The sequence below is a fragment of the Puma concolor genome, chromosome D3, assembly GCF_028749965.1.
Source record: "Puma concolor isolate L17-30 chromosome D3, mPumCon1.1.hap2, whole genome shotgun sequence".
NCBI lineage: Eukaryota > Metazoa > Chordata > Mammalia > Carnivora > Felidae > Puma > Puma concolor.
The window spans coordinates 43,864,012-43,885,725 of NC_141678.1; the positions used below are offsets into that span (position 1 = coordinate 43,864,012).

Here is a 21,714-nt window from a genome sequence, read left to right on the forward strand (position 1 = left end):
TTCCATATATTGTTAGATCTCCTAAGAAGATTATCAAAATCCCAGAATACAGTCTTCTGTGGACGAATTCAACTCTTTTTGGCCAGGCTTTTCCCTTTATCTGAGAAATCAGGTAAGCTTTTATGCATTAAATAAATGTTTTGAAGGGGAATCTTTCTCAGTTTTTAATTCAGAAGCTGTTGTGATGGTAATAAGAAAAATAGTTCTCAAGTTTAATAGGAAATTGTCACTTTATTTTCTTTTACTGGTAATTATACTGTTCCTAATGCATCATATAGGTAATGCTTGAAGTCACTGATTTTTTTTTTGTATAGTTGACATAGTATCATATTAGTTTCAGATGTACAACATGGTAATTTGTAATTACTATGATGATCAAGAATTACATAGTAATTCTTTTTAAGTTCCAAGCTTATTAATCATAAAAATGTGCAGTTGAATCACATGTATGTAGATATGAATTACCATGTCTGTATTTCATTTATAATGCATGCTGATTTTTCCACTTCCATTTTCTCCCTCAGTCATTACCGTTTAGACACAATTATGTCCTCTCATTTCTTTTACCATTTTTCATTGTGAAATACAGCACTCATATAGAAAAGTGCATAAAATAAATGTATGCTATAATTATTCTGAATCAATTACTTGTGTAACTACTGGCAGAATCCAGAAATGAAATATAACCAGTTCTCCAGAGCCTTTCACAATCTGTTCAAATATGCCAGATTTTAATACCTCTTTCCCTCAGTCTTCCTTTCCTTAATATCAGGCTGTTATACCACCTACTTCATATGTTGTTGTGAGGATTAAATGAATTAAAATATGTGAAGCACTTACAACAGTTCCTGCACATAAAGAGACCCATAGTATATGTTGGCAATGGTTTCAGTGTGTTTTCTTTCTTGTCATGCTAGATCTGTGTTGTTTTTTCTTTCCTACTTAATGTGATCAAGATTAATTTAGATTACCATTGTATTTACTGCTTGTATGTCTGTCCTTCTATCTGTGGAAAATATCCCTGTTAAATTTTTCTTTAGTGAAGGTCAGTATTTTGTCTGAAAATCATTATTCTTGAAGAATGATTTCAGTAGATAAAAGATTCTAAGTTGGCACTAGACACAGGATTTTATCTTGTGGGAGATAATCATTACTTTGTCTTCTATCTTCCATGTTCTCTGGACAACACAAATGTCAGTCTAACTTCTTTGAAGATAATCTAAATGTTTTTTTTGTTTTTGCTCTTAAGATTTTTTATCTTTGTTTTCAGGCTTTTTCGGTTTTACTGTCATGTGTCTTATTGTGGATTTCTTTTTATTTATCATGCTTGGGATTCTGTAGAAATCTTAAATCTGTGGATTAATGTCTTTTGTCCAGTTTGTAAAAATTTCAGCCATTATCTCATCAAATATTGTGTATGTCTCTTTCTTTTCTTTCTGAACTCCAGGGAACATTGTTATACCTTGTCACTATATCCTCTGTCTCTTATTCTTTCTATATTTTTATCTACTTGTCTTTTTGTATCACATTCTGAATAATTTCTTCAGAATGGTTTTCTGGTTCACTGTTTCTTTCTTCAGCTATGAAAGATCAGCTCCTAAATTAATTTTTAATTAGTTACTGTTTTCATTCTATTGTATTTTATTTTTCATTTGTTGAAGGTCTTTTTTAAGTCTGCTATATCACTTTCTAGTCTCTTATTCCCTGCTCATAGTTTCAAACTTTTTCTTTAGTTTTTTAACCAGGATAAGTATTTCTATTTTATAGTCTGTGTCTGATCATTCTAGTATCTGAAGTCTTTGTGGGTTTGTTTCTACTGTTTCTCAGGATTTCTTATCTGTGTATCTGGTTAGTATTGGGTATTATATTTGAGAAAATATTGAGGGATTTTGAGGCCTAGGATAGATAATTTTCTCCAGATAGAGTTTTCATTGCTTTTGCCAGGAGCCTTTAGAAGGAAGCTATCACCAGTCCAGGGTTACCTTAATCCAGCCCGCTTTAAGGCCTATAATTCCTTAGATCATTGAGAAGACTTGGTGCTGGGCTGTAGTTTGGTTTATTTTAACCTGAGGGTATAGTGCTACAGGTTTCCAGCCTTGAAGATAGTTGGGTGGGCCCATCATTTTTGGGCCCTGATTTACTTTTAACATTTCTAGCTTTGGGAAGCTATGAAAAGAGTAGCTCAATTTTACAACTGATTGTCTTGTTTGGCAAATGTCCTCAAGACAAAAGTGGCTTTAAATATTGATGATGCATTGCTTACCTTACTTTTCTTCTGGATGTTTGCCACATATCCATTACTTTCTTGTCAGCTCTTTACTGGTTTTAAGAGAACCATTTTTGTACTTCATTGTCTGGAACACTGCTGTGAACATGGTTTATGCTCTGTAAATTTTTATGGAATTAATTGACCTGTTACTGGAAACTCACCTTTTCTATTACTTTTTTAATAGCTTTTTTATTTTATTTAATAGCTTTCAACATGTGAATTCACTTATGCAATTCACCATTTAAAGTATACAATTCACTGGGGGGTTTTTTTAGCATATTTACAAGGTTGTGCAACCATCACTGCAGTCTAATTTTTGAGTATTTTTTTCTACCCTGTACCCAGTAACTTGCACCCCTGCCTCACTCGTCATCATTCTTACCCTCTCTTCCGAGCCCTAAACAACCAATAATCTCCTTGTTCTCTGTACATTTTCCTATTCTGGACATTAAAAAAATAGAATAATGAAATATGTGGTCTTTTATTGATGAGCTTTTTTTAACTTAGCTTACATAACATTTTCAAGATTTATATATTTTATAGCATGTATCAGTATTTCATTTTTTTATAGCCAAATAATATTATCAGTATAGATATACCACATTTTGTTTACCCATTCGTCAGTTGATGAACATTTGGGTTGTTTCTGCTTTTTGTTTATCATGAACAGTGCTGCTGTGAACTTTTGTTTACAAGTTTTTGTTTGGATGTATATTTTCACTTCTCTTTGGCATATACCTAGAATGGAATTACTAAGTCATATGGTAATTAAATTTAAATTCTTGAGGAGGGGTGCCTGGGTGGCTCAGTTGGTTGAGTATCCAACACTTGATTTTGGCTCAGGTCATGATCCTAGAATCATGGGATTGAGCCCCACATTGGGCTCCGTGCTGAGCCCCCCTCCCTCCCTCCCCCCTCCCCCCTCTCCCCTCTCCTCCTGCCCCTCTCCCTCATTCATGTACTCTCTGTCTCTCTCAAATAATCAGTGCTTAAAAAAAAAAAAAATTCTTGAACTACCAAACTCTTTTGTGAAAAAGCTGCACCATTTTACAGTCCTGTCATCCATGCACATGGATTCCAATTTCTCTACATCCTGGCTAGTACTTACTAATTCTGCCTTTTTTTTTAATAGTCACCTGAGTAGGTATACAGTGATATTTCATTGTGGTTTTGATAGGTATTTTCCTAATGACTAGATATGTTAAACATCTTTTCTTTTTTTTTTTTTTTAACGTTTATTTATTTTTGAGACAGGGAGAGACAGAGCATGAACGGGGGAGGGTCAGAGAGAGGGAGACACAGAATCTGAAACAGACTCTAGGCTGTGAGCTGTCAGCACAGAGCCCGACGCAGGGCTCAAACTCACGGACCACGAAATCATGACCTGAGCCGAAGTCGGCCGCTTAACCGACTGAGCCACCCAGGCGCCGCACATCTTTTCATTTGCTTAGTGGTCATTTGTACGTCTTCCTTAAAGAAATGGCTATTTATTTTATTTGCCCAATTTTTGAGTTGTCTTTTTATTAAGTAGTTATATGAGTTCTCATTATATTCTATATGCTAGACTCTTATCAGATATGTAATTTGCAAATGTTTTCTTCCATTCTGCAGATTTCCTTTCACTTTCTTGATAGTATTGTTTATAACACAAAAGTTTTATATTTTGGTGAAATTTGATATAGCAATTTTTTCCTTTGTTGCTTGTGCTCTTGATGTCATATGTAAGAAATCATCGTCTAATCCCAGGTTACAAAGATTTATTCTTGTGTTCTCTTATAAGAGATTTAGCTCTGTGGTCCATTTTGAGTTAATTTTTGTATATCGTATGAGGTGGGAGTTCAGTTTCATTTTTGTGTATATTAATAACCAGTTGTCCCAGCACCATTTATTGAAAAAACTATTCTTTGCCCATTGAATTGGCATTTTGCCTTCTTTCTGCCTTCAAAACACCAGGGTCAGTTGAACCTTGGGGCCTTGGCACTGTCTTCCCTCTATGACCCTCCTGTTCATTATTGTTACACTACCGACTTTAGCTATTAGTCTCAATTTTACTTCCTCAGGGAGCCTCTCTTTCAGCATCTATTCTAAACCTGCCAGCACAGTCCCTCATTATCACCACCTAATTTCAAATCTCTTCTTAGTATTTAGCACTATCTGTCATTTTCAGTGTGTATGTTGTTTACTTCTGTGTTCTCTGTGCCTAGAACGGTACCAGACACATAGTTGCCGTTTAAATCTGTGATAAACGAAGTCTCTTTTTTGTGAAATGAATTATGCCCCTTCATAAGAACTAATTTGTAGTTTCTTTGCTGGAAGTTATAGAAGACATAAGAACAAGGTTTCAATTCTCAGCCATAATTTTGTCCTTTTTGGTTATTTCCAGCCTCCACTCTCATCAGTTTTTTTTACATTATATAATTCAAATTTAGTTGTAATAGGGCCTCCTCTTAAAATATAGCTGGATTTTGAATGTTATTTTTTTAGAGATAACGTGAATTTAGTTCAGGAAGGAGAGTGGCCTGTAAATTTCCTTCCCTATAATGATATTAGATTTTCGTACCAGATTCATGAAATGAATTGTAAATTTTTCTATTTTTCTTCTTTTCGGGAAAAGTTGGAGTAATTTTGTATTCTTTCTTTCTTGAATGTTTGGTAAGCTTTACAAAGGAAGCAGTTAGCAACAATAGAATTTTGTGGGAATGTTTTAAACTGGATTTATGTAATGGATTTGGGACTATTCAGACTTTTCATTTTTTTCTTGAGACAGTTTTGGCAACTTCCTTTTTCCTGGGAATTTGTGAGTATTATCTAAAATTTCAAATGTATTGGAGCACCTGGGCGACTCATACGATTGAGCATCCAACTGTTGATTTCAGCTCAGGTCATGATCCCAGGGTTGTGGGATCAAGCCCCATATCAGGTTCCGTGCTCGGTGTGGAACCTGCTTAAGTTTTTCTCCCCCTGTCTCCCCTACTCTTCTCCACTCTTCCCCACTCTTCTCTGCCTCTCTCTCCCATTCTCTCTCTAAAATAAAATTTTAAAAATAATTAAAATTTCAAATGTATTTATAGGATGCTATTTGTTGCATTTCTTTTTTTCTATTTTTTCTTTTTTATAGTTGAAGTATAATTAACATACAGTGTTATGTTTGTTTCAAGTGTACAACATAATGATTCAGTGATTCTGTATGTTTCTCAGTGCTCATCAAGATAAGCATACGTGCTTTTTTGTATTAATTTTTTAAAATGTTTATTTATTTTGAGAGAGAGAGGGCATGCTAGTGGGAGAGAGAGACAGAGGGAGAGAGAATCCCAAGCAGGCTCACAAACCGTGAGATCATGACCTGTGCCAATGTCAGGAGACGCTTAACTGACTAAGCCACCCAGGCACCCCAAGATAAGTGTACTCTTAATCCCCTTTATTTGTAGATCTCATCATATTTTAAAGAACATTTTAGACCTCTCTTCCAGTGTACAGCATTACTAAATTAACAAGACATAGAAAAACCATTCTTTTCTTTCCCTTATTGACTGGTTGAAAGACTAATAATATATTGCTAATATATAGCTTTAAACATTATGCATCTTTTAATAAGTAACGTTTTTAAATTTAATTTTTAAATTATAAAAATAACTTTTTTCAGAAAATTTGAAAAATGAAGGAAAAAGCTGTGTATAATTAATCTTACCACTAACATAAGGGAGGTTGGCATTTGGGGATATTTTCTCATAGTATCTATGTTAAGCATTTGTAGATGCTTGACATTCACTGGAGTATATCCCAAGACCTTCAAAAAGCCAGTTTAACATGTAGTTTTAGCATGTAGTGAAGTCTGACTGAAATTATTGATTTAATGAGAATTATGGCATGTACTATATTGAATAATAAATAGAGAATAGACAAATGTATTTTAAGTAGTCAGTGCTAAATGGGCAACCAGATTCATTCACTAGCTTAATGACTTGATCTAGCATAGTTTTTTCCACTTTCACTTTTGTACTGAAATAACTTTAGACTTAAAGAAGAGTTGCGAAGAAAATATAGAGAGTACCTGAATTAACAACCTTCACCTAATGTTAGCCTCTTACATGATCACAATATAGTTGCCAAAACTAAAAAATCAACATTGGTACAGCATTATTAACTATGCTAAGACTTTATTTGGATTTTACCAATTTTATCACTATTTTTCTTTTTTCTGTCCAGGGATCCAACCCAGCATCCCATGTTCCATTTAGTTGCTATGTTGCTTTACTCTCCCCAGTCAGTGACAGTTCTTATTTCTTTGCTTATTTTTTTCATGACTTTGATACTTTTGAAGAGTACTGATCAGGTATTTTGCAGAATGTCCTTCAATTTAACTTTGTCTGATTTTTTTCGTAATTAGATTGAGGATACGGATTTAGGGGAAGACCACAGAGGTGATGTGGCCTTCTCACTGCATCATTTCAACATGATGTTGATATATACTATTACTGGTGGTGGTATCCTTGGTCATCATATTTTTTTGTTGCTAAGTTACTGTCTTTGCCTTTGTAGTTAATATTTGAAGGGAAATACTTTGAGGCTGTGCACATACTCTTTTTCTCCTTAGATCTTTACCCACTAATTTTAGTTTTCATCAGTGAATTTGCCTACAGCAATGATTTTTAGGTTGTCCTGTTGTTGGTTTTCTATTTCTTTTATTCCTTCTACATCTATTACTTGGGATTCTTCCATGCAGAAGAGTTGTCTGCTCTCCCTTATTTACTTATTAATTCAGTCATCTGTTTCAGTGTGAATTTGTGGATATTTTATTGTCCGGATTATAATCCCATAGTGTAATTAATTTCTTAGTTAGATTGTTCTGGTTTTGCCCATTGGAGGGAGCTCTTTCATGTTTTCCTGGTATGAGAAAATAGAGCTCATCTGTGTTTTCCCTACCCCAACCCTAGAATCACCCACTTCTCCAAAGAGCCTGATTCCTTTTATTTAAGAATGGTATTTAGAAGCCAAGATCTGGGCCCTAGATATCTAAGAGTATCACTGCTCTGGGTTCACTTGGTGGACAGACCTAGGAAAGATCTATATGCACACACATCTATATCAATATGTGTCTATGTATGTATTTTTAAATGACCAACAACAAAAACCATGAGATCATACTGATATTTCTGAGTTCAATCCAGTACCAATATTCCTTCTTATTTATAAGTTTTTTCTTTGACAGTGAGAAACCTGGCTCTCATTAACTGCAGCGTATTTATTATATATGTTGTTATACATGCTCACTTTTTCTTTAATACAATTTTTATTTGTGCTTTAGCAAAACTATAAATTACTGCATATTGCACTCTGTAAAATTGCTCTAGATTTTTCAGTAATAACAGGGACAACTGCATTTGTTATATATGTAGAATTCTGGATACTCTAAAGGCACCTTAAAGAAATGAATTTTAGAAAGGATTTGAAAACCAGGTGTGGGTCTGACTTGATCTTTTGTTTAATTATGGATTTATCATTTTCTTTGTTTTGGTTATGTGACAACAAAGTTATATTCTTAAACACATTTAGGTGTTTGGTGGATTTACTTTGAAAATCTTTTTTTTTTTTTTTTTTTCTTTTTAATAGGTCTTAACTTGCAGAGTCAATTTAATCTGGAAAATGTTACTGTTTTCAATACCAATGAGCAGGAAAGCACCCTGGGTCAGAAGGTGAGGCTGATACAAAATTTAACAAACATAAGTTTGTTACTAAGATAAATCCTGTGACTGGGTCTTCTAAGTCACCAAAAATTTTAAAACCTTTATTTCTAATTTATAGACATAATGTATGTTCTATGCAAAAAATGCAAATCAGATAGAAATATTTAAAGTAGAAAGTATGGCTACCCCATAACCCAAGGCCCAAAGATAACCACTCTTAGCATTCTCTGTCTGTCCTTACAGGACTTATTGTGTGTGTAGTTTTATTCCAAAAATGAGATCATATAATACATATTGTTCTGCAATCCATTTTCTTCTTTGGACAGTATAAAATGGATGCATTTCTGCATCAGTACATTTGGATCTGTGTCTTTTTAATGGTTCATGATGAGTCTTTCAAGTGGATATATATTACAATGCTGTCAGTAGGCATTTAGATAATTTCTAACGGTGGATAATTGTTAACAGCATTACAGTGAATAGTATTGTGTATATCATTGCTAAATTATCCAGGTATCTCTTTAAGGATAAATTCCAATAAGTGAAATTGCTGTGTCAGAATATATGCATATATCACATTTTGATAGCTGCACTCAATTACTTCTCAGAAAGGCTATACCCAAATTTATACTATCACCACTGATACATAGAGAATGTGTACCCACAGCCACACACCACCCCTGGGAATTAATCAATTTTTAAAAAACTTTGCTTAATTGATAATATACTTAAAAAGTAAATCTTCTTTGTTTTAACTTACATTGCTTGGTCATTAATGAAGTTGAGGGATTTGCTGTATGTTTATTGGAATTTATTTTTCTTCCATGACAATTAGAAGCAGTGAGGAAGAGAATTACCTATTCTTGCCATTTGCCCATTTTACTGTTGAAATGTCTTTTTCTTACTGCTGTGTAGTTCTACTCAGACAGAATATTACTAATTCATTGCCTATCATTTTGTTGATTTTTTTTTCCTGTTTATTGTTTTTCTTATAACTTTACTTATGGTGCCTTTGCTGTGTAGAACTTTTAATTTTTGTTTTTTTTTACATTTTATTTATTTTTGATAGAGACGGACAGAGGACAAGTGGGGGAGGGGCAGAGAGAGAAGGAAACACAGAATCTGAAGCAGGCTCCAGGCTCCGAGCTGTCAGCACAGAGCCTGATGCGGGACTCGAACTCACAAACCGCAAGATCATGACCTGAGCTGAAGTCGGATGCTTAACCGACTGAGCCACCCAGGCACCCCTGTGTAGAACTTTTAAATCTGGATATAATATTAATGTTTTTGGTCTTTTTGTTTTATTGTTTCTGGCCTTGTGTCAATGCTAAAGGCTTCTACTCTGCAGATTATAGAAGTCCCTTTGTTTTCTTTGATGCTTTTATGATTTAATTTTTCTTGTAAATCTTTAATCCAGCATGAATGTTGGAGTATGGAATAAACTGAGTTATAATTTTATTTTTTCCAAGTATAATTAGAACCATTTGTTAAATAATCCATCATTTGCCCACTGATTTTTTAAAAGACATCAGGTATAATCAACTTTATTTTTAAAGGTTTTTTTTTTTTTAGCTTTTTTTTTGTTTTTAATGTTTATTTTTGAGAGAGAGAGATAGAGTGTGAGTGGAGTAGGGGCAGAGAGAGGGGGAAGGAGAGAATCTCAAGCAGCCTCCACGCTGTCAATGCAGCCCAATGTGGGGCTCAAGCTCACGAACCATGAGATCATGACCTGACCTGAAACCAGGAGTCAGCTGCTTAATCGACTGAGCCACCCAGGCGCCCCTTTTGAGATTATTTATGATATATCCAGAAGATAGTCCAGATTTCTGGCAAATTTCTGTACATTCAGCACCGATTCTTAATTTAGGAACAAGTTATAAATCTTTAAAAAATATCAATTAGATATTTCACATCTCACTGTAAATTAGACTACCTTATATAATTTGTTAAATGTAATTATTATCAATTTGGAAGTGATGTTGACTTAAGATTTTAAAAATCTTGTCTCGGGGCGCCTGGGTGGCGCAGTCGGTTAAACGTCTGACTTCAGCCAGGTCACGATCTCGCGGTCCGGGAGTTCGAGCCCCGCGTCAGGCTCTGGGCTGATGGCTCAGAGCCTGGAGCCTGTTTCCGATTCTGTGTCTCCCTCTCTCTCTGCCCCTCCCCTGTTCATGCTCTGTCTCTCTCTGTCCCAAAAATAAATAAATGTTGAAAAAAAAAAATTTTTTTTAAATCTTGTCTTTCGCCTTCATATATCTTTCAGTACTTCTTGAACTATTCTCTGTAAACTTGTTATTTTGAATTTCTCAATATAGAGCTAGGCACTCAGCATACCCTAAAGTATTCCCCAATAATAAGAGTTCTCTGTGCAGTTGGGGGAGGATATATTTGGTCAAACTAAAGCTGGGGACAAAAACACAGTTATTTACTACGATTCTTAGAGTCCTTAATATACTAATGGTCTTCTCAGTTCTCTGAAAGGTCATTGTATATATTTCTAAAATGTATTTAGCCATAGGCCCTTTCTTTGCAAAGAGAATCTAGAAACCATGTGTGGAAAAATACTGTCTTAAAACTTTACTGTATCTTCATAGCTATCTTATATCATTGTCATACTGCTTCTGAGTTCTCAGATCCCTGTCACATAGAATTCCTGTTGCCTTAAAGATTAACTGTAGGTCTAGGCAGAAGTGCAGCTAGACTTCTAACAGTGTTTGTCTAGCAGTGTATGAATGATGTTATTCTAGTATTTGCCTTCTGCCTGACAACTGCTTCATGACAGGCTATGCATGTTTTTAAATTTAGCATACTGAGGATAGAGAAGAAGGAATGGATGTAGAAGAAGGTGAAATGGGAGATGATGAAGCTCCAACAACTTGGTGAGTTTTTGAAGTTCAAGTTTCTTGATCTACAAAGCTGACACCTTAATGACTAAGTAAGTCAAGTTACATTGTCTTTAGAATGTAGTAATGCCACCTACCTGCTCATTGAGAGTATTATAGGAGATGCTGCTTGGATATGGTCTATTAAGATACACAGTGGTTATCCTATTGTCACCATACTCATTGATGTTATGTATAGTGATATATGGAAAGTGCTTAGAACAGTGTTTATTCAGTAGCTACCATCAAGATGTAGACAAGGAAGGAAATCCTGCTTATAGATTTATTTGTAATTTTTATGTATATTAAAGTTACAAATTTTAAATCACTAATAGGCTCTTTTAGTTGGTTTCTGAATTGCATGTGGACAGTTCATTATTTACATGGCCTACTTTATGCATATGCCTAAAATTTGGAAAGCCAACAATGGGCAACTTAGGCACTCCTCTCTTTTTCCTTCCATTTAACTTTGTGGACCTGTGGATAGGGCCTATGGATAATGGGCTGACTTTTTGATGAAGTAGGAGAAATAAGAAGCCTTCCCTTCTTCTCCCCTTCCTGCTCCATCTCTTGTTTCTTATCTCATATGCTAACTCTTTACTTTCTTTCCAAATTATTTCTTCCTAATGGTGGTTAGAAGCAATGAAGAAGAGAAAAGGGAGGTGGGAAGGAAAACTTTCACATCCAGGTATCTGCAGTGACAAAAGATATCATTAATTGCAATTAAATTTCCAAAAGGTCAGGAAGAGTTTCCAGTATCCACACAGGGAGACATATTCCTGGCATCCCAGATTTCAGATTCAAACATGTATCTCCAAAGAAGCATTGAAAGTAGTGTGGCTCCAGGCTTAATTCCAATCCTAGTCGTAGAACCTTAAGCAAGTTACTTAACTTCCCTGCAACTCAGTTTCAGTATCTTTAAAATGTAGTAATGCCACCTACCTGCTCATTGAGAGTATTAAAGAAGATGCTGCTTGGACATGTTCTATTAAGATACACAGTGGCTATCCTTGTTGTCATACTTGCTGATGTTACCTATAGTGATATATGGAAAACTTAGAACAGTGTTTTTCAGTATTTATTATTAGCTATAGTTGTGTTTTGGGTTTTTTTTTTAGACATCTATTTGTTCGTGGACATTATGGATAGTATACTTTTGGGGTCTTGACTGAACATTGAATTTAAAAGGCCAAGATAGTAGTCTCCAACATAATAGGAGCCTGAAATGTAAAAAGAGCCCCCAAAGACAAACTGTCCAGTGTAGTTTTGTCTAGTTAAACTCAGCCTGTATAGACAAGTCATCCCCTTTGGTTATGTTGAAGTAGCCACAGGTACAAGGATTCAATACTCAGCTGCCTCTCAGTCTGTCACAATCATACTCTTCTAACCCTTTTTCTTTTTTATTGAAATGTAGTTGACCTGCATTATTACATTAGTTTCAGGTGGATACATAGTGATTCAACATTTATATACATTATGAAGTGATCACCAGTATAAATCTAACTATCCTCTGTCAACCATACAAAGTTGTTACAATATTGTTGACTGTATTCCCTGTGCCATACTTTATATCCCAGTGACTTACTTATTTTAAAACTGCAAGTTTATACCTTTTAATCCCCTTCACTATTTTTTGAATGGAGGAAGAGATCATTTGGGGAATTACTTTGTGACCAACTGTATCACCAGATTGTCTTAGGCACTGCAATTTACAAAGAACACATTACCCATATATCTACAGTATGAAGTCCATTTCAGATTTGGCTAAATACACCAATAAAGAATTTTGTATTAAAAAAATATAAGTGTAACATTCTATAAAATCATCAGCTCAATATTTAAAAAATATGTCAAGTTACAAAACATCTTGGTTAAAATAGTTACAGAACATTCTATTTTAGATAGTAACTCTCACCTCTAATTTGTTATGGTTTGCATACATAATAAGTAGTTACATTTGCTTTGTTTGGATATAGAATCCAAAAGTATCTGTGGAATGGTGAAGTTAGAAGGCAAATTGCAGTGGGTCAAAACATGAAAGGAAGGTAAGGAAATGGCAACATTGAGTGTAGACCACTCTTTCTATGTTTAGCCCTGAAGGAAAAGAGAGGGACAGCATGGAATGGAACTTTGAGAGGAGAGGAATTTTTTTTACTTTTAGTGCCTCAACTGTAAAAATGTTTTAGTAGTCATATATTAATACTACTTTAAAATTTCTTCTATGAGGCACCTCAGTAAATACCAGGCCAGCTAAAAATAAAAGATCAGAAGCTTTTACAGGTAGGAGATTATAATTAGCAACTTGGAATAAGATTGTTGTTGCTATCAAGCATTAATTAAGAGGTGAGGTTTCTGGCAACTGAAACAATAAAGGAACATACGATGGTTACATAATTCTCATTCTCTGATTAAATGTAGTCTCCCATTTCTTTTTTTTTTTTTTTAATTTAATTTTTTAAATTTACATCCAAGTTAGTTAGCCTACAGTGCAACAATGATTTCAGGAGTAGATTCCTTAATGCTCCTTACCCATTTAACCCATCCCCCCTCCCACAAACCCTCTAGTAATCCTCTGTTTGTTCTACATATTTAAGAGTCTTTTATGTTTTGTCCCCCTCCCTGTTTTTATATTATTTTTGCTTCCCTTCCCTTGTGTTAATCTGTTCTGTGTCTTAAACTCCTCATATGAGTGAAATCATATGCTATTTATCTTTCTCTGACTAATTTCGCTTAGCATAGTACCCTCTAGTTCCATCCACGTAGTTGCAGATGGCAAGATTTCATTCTTTTTGATTGCTGGGTAATACTCCACACACACAACACCTCTTCTTTATCCATTCATCCATCAAGGGACATTTGGGCTCTTTCCATACTTTGGCTATTATTGATAGTGCTGCTATAAACATAGGGGTGCATGTGTCCCTTCAAAACAGCATACCTGTATCTCTTGGATAAATACCTAGTAGTGCAATTGTTGGGTTGTAGGGTAGTTCTATTTTTAATTTGTTGAGGAACCCCCATACTGTTTTCCAGAGTGGCTGCACCAGTTTGCATTCCCACCAGCAGTGCAAAAGAGATCCTCTTTCTCCACATACTCACCAACATCTGTTGTTGCCTGAGTTGTTAATGTTAGCCATTCTGACAGGTCTCTGGTATCTCATTGTGGTTTTGATTTGTATTTCCCTGATGATGAGTGATGGTGAGCCTTTTTTTCATGTCTCGGTTGGCCATCTGGATGTCTTCTTTGGAGAAGTGTCTATTCACGTCTTTTGCCATTTCTTCACTGGATTGTTTTTTTTTGAGGGAGGGGGGTGTTGAGTTTGATAAGTTCTTTATAGATTTTGGATACTAACCCTTTGTCTGATATGTTGTTTGCAAATATCTTCTCCCATTCTGTCAGTTGCCTTTAAAATTTTTTTTAATGTTTATTTATTTTCGAGAGAGACAGAGTGTGAGCTGGGAAAGAAGCAGAGAGAGGGAGGGAGACACAGAATCCAAAGCAGGCTCCAGGCTCTGAGCTGCCAGCACAGAGCCTGACACGGGGCTCGAACCCACAAGCCACGAGATGATGACCTGAGTCGATGTCAGACGCTTAACTGACTGAGCCACCCAGGCGCGCCCCCCACCCCCACCTGCCCTGTCAGTTGCCTTTTAGTTTTGCTAATTCTTTTTTTTTTTTTTTTTAATTTTTTTTTCAACGTTTTTATTTATTTTTGGGACAGAGAGAGACAGAGCATGAACGGGGGAGGGGCAGAGAGAGAGGGAGACACAGAATCGGAAACAGGCTCCAGGCTCTGAGCCATCAGCCCAGAGCCCGACGCGGGGCTCGAACTCACGGACCGCGAGATCGTGACCTGGCTGAAGCCGGATGCTTAACCGACTGTGCCACCCAGGCGCCCCTAGTTTTGCTAATTCTTAACTTCACTGTGCAGAAGCTTTTTATTTTGATGAGGTCCCAATAGTTCATTTTTCCTTTTGTTTCCCTCGCCTCTGGAGACATGTTGAGTAAGAAGTTGCTGTGGCCAAAATCAGAGAGGTTTTTGCCTGCTTTCTCGAGGATTTTGATGGCTTCCTGTCTTACATTTAGGTGTTTATTTTTGTGTATGGTATAAGAAAGTGGTCCAGGTTCATTTTTCTGCATGTTGCTGTCCAGTTTTCCCAGCACCACTTGCTGAAAACACTGTATTCCACTGAATATTCTTTCTTGCTTTGTCAAAGATTAGTTAGCCATACGTTTGTGGGTCCATTTCTGGGTTCTGTATTCCGTGCCATTGATCTGAGTGTCTGTTCTCATGCCATTACCATACTGTCTTGATGATAACAGCTTTGTAATACAGCTTGAAGTCTGGCGTTGCCTCCTGCTTTGGTTTCTTTTTCAAGATTGCTGTGGCTATTTGGGGTATTTTCTGTTTCCATACAAATTTTAGGATTGTTTGTTCTAGCTCTGTGCTAGTGTTATTTTGATAGGGATTGCATTGAATATGTAGATTGCTTTGGGTAGTATTGACATTTTAACCATATTTGTTCTTCCTATCCAGGAGCATGGGATATTTTTCCATTTGTGTGTGTGTGTCTTCTTCAGTTTATTTTATAAACTTTCTATAGTTTTCAGTGTACAGATTTTTAACCTCTTTGGTTAGATTTATTCCTAGGTATTTTATGGTTTTTGGTGCAATTGTAAATGGGATCAATTCCTTGATTTCTCTTTCTGTTGCTTCATTGTTGGTATATAGAAATGCAACTGATTTCTGTGCATTGATTTTATATCCTGCAAGTTTGCTGAATTCATGAATCAGTTCTAGCAGTGTTTTGGTGGAATCTTTTGGGTTTTCCATGTAGAGTATCATGTCATCTGCGAAGAGTGGAAGTTTGACCTCCTCCTGGCCAATTTGGATGTCTTTTATTTCTTTGTCTTGTCTGATTGCTGAGGCTAAGACTTCCTAATACTATGTTGAATAATAGTGGTGAGAGTGGACATCCCTGTCTTGTTCCTGACCTTAAGGGGAAAGCTCTGTTTTTCCCCATTGAAGATGATATTAGCGTTGGGTCTTTCGTATATGGCTTTTATGATCTTGAGGTATGATCCTTCTATCCCTACTTTCTTGAGAGTTTTTTATCAAGAAAGGATACTGCATTTTGTCAAATGCTTTCTCTGCATCTGTTGAGAGGATCATATGGTTCTTGTCCTTTCTTTTATTGACATGATGGATCACATTGATTGTTTTGCAGATATTGAACCAGCCCTGCATCCCAGGTATAAATCCCACGTGGTCGTGGTGAATAATTTTTTTAACGTATTGTTGTTGGATCCAGTTGGCTAATATCTTGTTGAGGATTTTTGCATCTGTGTTCATCAGGGAAATTGGTCTATAGTTCTCCTTTTTAGTGGGGTCTTTGTCTGGTTTCAGAGTCAAGGCAATGCTGGCTTCACAGAAAGAGTTTGGAATTTTTCCTTCCATTTCTATTTTTGGAACAGCTTCAAGAGAATAGGTGTTAACTCTTCCTTAAATGTTTGGTAGAATTCTCCTGGAAAGCCATCTGGACCTGGACTCTTGTTTTTTTGGGGAGATTTTTGATTACTAATTCGGTTTCTTTACTGGTTATGGGTCTGTTCAAATTTTCTGTTTCTTCCTGTTTCAGTTTTTGTAGATATGTTTTTAGGAATTTGTCCATTTCTTCCAGATTACCCATTTTATTAGTGTATAATTGCTCATAATATTCCTCTTACTGTTTTTATTTCTGCTGTGTTGGTTGTGATCTCTCCTCTTTCATTCTTGATTTTATTTATTTGGGTCCTTTCCTTTTATTTTTGATCAGACTGGCTAGTGGTTTATCAATTTTGTTAATTCTTTCAAAGAACCAGCTTCTGGTTTCATTGATCTGTTTTACTGTTTTTTTGGTTTTGATAGCATTAATTTCTGCTCTAATCTTTATTATTTTCTGTCTTCTGCTGTTTTGGGTTTTATTTGCTCTTCTTTTTCAAGCTCTTTAAGGTGTAAGGTTAGGTTGTGTATCTGGTAGTCTCCCATTTCTTAAGGGCAAACTTTCCTTGTACTGCATTTCAAGAGGCATTTATTATATTCTTATATGTGGTAACTGAATAACATTGTGTGTGTGTGCATATAACTATATATAAAACTATATAAAATCTTCAAAAGCCATTTTGTTTCAAAAAACTTATTTATTAAGTGTATGGAACTACACAAATACTGGTTATAGTATTATTTGAGGAATATAAATAATTTATACATGGCTTTTCTTTTTTCCAATTGCACATTTTGGAAAATGTTCCTTTGGTGGCCTTTTTTTTTTTTTTTAACTTGATATGTAGAAAACCCAGACTTACAATCTTGTAAATCAATGAAATTGCTTCAGTTATAGAAAACAGTTGATGTCAGTTGATGTTCAGATCATTGTTTTCCTGTTTTCAAAGCTACTAGGAAAGAATGTAGAAAGAGTAAAAGTTAACATGCCCGTTAGATTCTTTTGAACACTGCCAGTTCTTGATAAAACTTTTGGCAGAAGCTGACTATTGGTCAATTAAAAGTTGCCAGTATTCTTCATTATTGATTTGAAGCAAGGTCCACATATTTCAAATACTAGTAGTCGCTCTACCAAGTTAGCATTTTTTTATCAAAATTAGCTAGCTTGCTAAATTATTAATCTTTATACGTAATTCAAAGCCATTGTAATCTGGGTAAGCATAATTCAAGCATAATTTTAGCCTCTTTTGTAAAATGAAGTGCATGCACTTTGTGACTGCTGTTTCCTTGCAGACCAAGGACTTTTTTCAATTATTTCCAAGTTCACACCTTTGTTCCATACAGTTAGAGTTGTCAGAAGTGTGACTATAAGATAAGTAATCTGTTACTGTATGTGGTTGTTTTAATTGATGTGCCAATTGATTATAAATTTAATGAAATTCTTTAGACAAGTATTTTATGATACTGACTTGTAGTTTGTAATCTTAATCATATGAATTAAAGTACTATGGTGAGAATCTTCATCAAATGTGCTTCCACATGTTTTGCTAAAATACTTTTCCCTTTGTCATTCTTAGAAAACTAATGCCTTTTCAGACATTTCTGCAGAAAACTGATTTTTACACTAGCAAATTATTTTTTACTTTTCTACTCTATCCTTGTATAAAAAGGAAGTAAGACACTTTTCAGTCTTTTAAATATTACCCTACCCCTCCCAAAAAACTTCTTAAAGTACATAATGAAAATTATACTCATTTTATTTTACTATAATCCTTTAAAATGCTTTATAATATTGTCCCTGTCACTCCCTTGTCATCAAAAAAGTAATTTTTAATGTATCCATGTCAAAAATGAAGAGTGGAAGATTAACGTTCTATTATTGCCCAGAATAGAGAATGCAAGACTCTTAAGATCATAAGACTTTGTGGATCACTAAGCCCCCCTTCCTGTTCTGCACATAAAATTACAATCTTCCTTGGAATATTTGTATGGCCATGAAGCTTAGAGAAAATACTAACTATAATCCATAGGTTCAATTTATTAAGGTTTATTTAGAAAGAATGGAGTAAGGTAGTACACACAAAATTAATTTTACAGAGGTGATGTTGAAAATTTGTGTGGATATTTGAGGATATGAAATAGTTCATACCTCAAGCATTTTTTTACATTATATAATGGCTATTTTGAATGATATAGAGGATTTTGTTAAAACAAAAATCTCTTAGATAAAAAAGTCTGAAATGTTTAACTTTTTTTTTTTCAATTTTTTAATGTTTATTTATTTTTGAGAGAGAGAGAGAGACAGAGCATCAGCAGGGGAGGAACAGAGAGAGAGGGAGACACAGAATCTGAAACAGGTTCCAGGCTCTGAGATGTCAGCACAGAGCCTGACGCGGGGCTCGAACTCACAGTGAGATTGTGACCTGAGCCGAAGCTGGACGCTCAACTGACTGAGCTACCCAGGCACCCCTGAAATGTTTAACTTCTAAAATTAAAACATAGTGTAATTTTTGTAAATTTAAAAATTAATAGAATGTGTATTGACACTGCAGATTTGTAACAAATTACAGGTTGAATTAGTAATGCCATAATAAAAACACTAAAGAAAATGCCTACTTTTGTAATACTGAGTTGATATGTACTTGTCTGATGCCATGTCTTTTAGCATAGGTTCAAAGTGACATTAGTTTAAACAACATGGAAGTTGATTTCTTTCTTATGTAAAAGTCTGGAGACAGGCAGTTCAGAGCTGGTAGAATATCATTTCTCAGGAAGATTGTCTAGGGACCTATGTTCCTCCTAACTTCTTATCCCACCATATCTTGGTGTTTCCTTTTTTTCCCTATAGTCCATGTGGCTCATCATCATATCTGCATTATGGCCAGCAGAAAGAGAAATAGGAAAATGGTAAAACATGGCCCCAAAATTGCACATATGACTTCTCCCAAATAGCCAGAAATTAACCACATGGCCACACATAGCTGCAAGAGAGGTTAGGAAACATAGTCTTTAATTCTGAATAATCATGTATTGGGCCGAAATTCAGGCATTCTGCTACTGTAAAGTGGATCTGTTAGAGTCTATGAATCCCCTGAAATTGTTTATAAAAGTTTAAGTATGAACGTGCACTTTTCTGGGTAAAGGGGCTTAGCTGTCATCAGCTTCTTAAAGGGATTTATGACCTAAGAAAAGTTAGGAGCACTTAGATATTTCTAAAAAAATTTAAATGATTTATTTAATATAACATTTATTTTATTAGCTCCATTCCAATTGATTACAACCTGTATCGAAAATTCTGGTCACTTCAAGATTACTTCAGGAACCCTGTGCAATGCTATGAGAAGATTTCATGGAAAACTTTTCTTAAGGTGAGTTGCCAGTTACATACTACCCAAAAGTCAATGTTTTACAGCTATGGCAGAGGCAAAACTTGACTCTTGTCCAGCATACTTTTTATTGTATAATTTTACCTCTTAGGTTTTTATGCCTATTTTATAATATAATGCAGAAGCTAAATTGTAAATTAGTATTTAAACTGCCAATTTTGTGGAGTTGTTTATAAATGAGTTAGGGATTTCAAAGTTAGCAATTACAGCCTTGGGGTTTGATTTTTTTTTACATAATATTATCAACACAAATTGATGAATATTTGCCAAATATGTTGTCTTTACTTTGCACAAAATTATTTCAAGTATCCTGTTAGAACAAGGGTTGCAAACTATGGCCATGGGCCAGATCCAGTCTTCTCTTTGTTTTCGTAGTTATATTGGCACACAGCCACACTCATTCATTTATGTATTACTTATGGCTGTTTGTGTGCCGTGATGGCAGACTTGAGTAGTGTGACTGAGACCACATGAGCCACATAGCCTGTGAAAATTAATAAAAGGAAAACTTCATTTAGAATGGAAGAATCAGGAAACCAACAGGGGGAACTCTTACACTCAGCACTAGTTGTTAATTTCAGACCCAGCTGGAAGAGATAGACCTTTTCAGTCTATACTATTTTACTGCCCCAGCAGCATGAAGATTTCTTTCTCTCCCAGCAACAGCCCAGCCAGTGAGAGATAGCGACAGTTTAGCCAATGAGAAACCACTATACTTTGAACTCCCAGTTTATTCCAGTGGACTTTTAGTTTATAACAGCCCCTCAGAACTCCTCCTTTATTCTGTAAAAGAGCATTCTTCTACTTTGTTCTCCCAAAATTTGTGTCTGGCTTTGTGGGTAGTTTGCTAGTCCCAGATTGCAATTCTCAGCTATTCCCAAATAAACCCTTTTTCTTTTTTTTTTTTTTTTTTGCTGGTAAAATAACTGGCAGTTTTATTTTTAAGGTAAACAAGCTTAGGGGTGCCTTGCCGGTTGAGTAGAGCATGCAACTCTTGACCTCATGGGTTTAAGTTCCAGTCCCACTTTGAGTGTAAAGACTACTTAAAAATAAAATCTTCACCAAAAAAATTTTTTTTTAAGTTGGAGCACCTGGGTGACTCATTCTGTTAAGCATCAGACTCTTGATTTGGATTCAGATCATGATGTCACAGTTCATAAGTTAAAGCCCTGTGTCAGTCACTTCACTGGCAGCACAGAGCCTGCTTGGGATTCTCTCTCCACCTCTCTCTCTCTCTCTGCCCCTCCCCTGCTCCCACAGGTGCTCTCTCTCTCTCTCTCTCCCTCTCAAAATAAACTTAAACAAAAAATTTTTTTAAAGGTTTACAAACTATCAGAAAAAAACAGCTAGCCTTTGTTTTATAAGAATTCTCTGGGGGCGCCTGGGTGGCTCAGTCGGTTGAGTGGCCGACTTCGGCTCAGGTCATGATCTCACAGTCCGTGAGTTCGAGCCCCGCGTCGGGCTCTGTGCTGACAGCTCAGAGCCTGGAGCCTGCTTCAGATTCTGTGTCTCCCTCTCTCTCTGACCCTCCATCGTTCATGCCCTGTCTCTCTCTGTCTCAAAAATAAATAAACATTAAAAAAAAAAAATTAAAAAAAAAAAGAATTCTCTATATTTCTTTTTGTTGGCTACTTAAAAATCAGTTGTCCTTTTCAGTTGTAGTCAAAATCCAAGGTGAATGCGTAGCTCTTAAAAGTGGCATGGTGTGTGTTCAGATTAAGTGGTGAGTGAGAAATCATCTGGAATTGTTACTAGGTAGGATTCAACATCATTGTCTTATTTGGTCACAGCATTTTAGCACAAGAAATGCTTGAATGTTTTCCACAGCTGGTTAAACAGCTAATTTCAATGGTAAATTTCTGTATAATCTCAAAGCATTACTTTCTCTATTTGCCCCTTACACAAACTATATAAGAAATGATATTTCTTCAGGAGTAGAAGGTTTATCCCAACTTTTGCAATACCATGAAATCTCATAACAAATAGTTTTACTCCCATTTTCCCGTCATG

At 35.5% G+C, this 21,714-nt stretch overlaps 1 protein-coding gene across 1 annotated transcript in view; it reads left to right on the top strand.

Moving 5' to 3' along the window:
* Positions 1-21,714, top strand: part of THOC1 (THO complex subunit 1) — a 53,195-nt gene that overhangs the window by 9,833 nt on the left and 21,648 nt on the right. The window contains exons 7-10 of the mRNA XM_086682575.1: positions 17-112; positions 7,880-7,962; positions 10,759-10,832; positions 19,578-19,686. Coding sequence (XP_086538701.1) covers positions 17-112; positions 7,880-7,962; positions 10,759-10,832; positions 19,578-19,686 — 362 coding nt within the window. The remainder of the gene's footprint in view (positions 1-16; positions 113-7,879; positions 7,963-10,758; positions 10,833-19,577; positions 19,687-21,714) is intronic.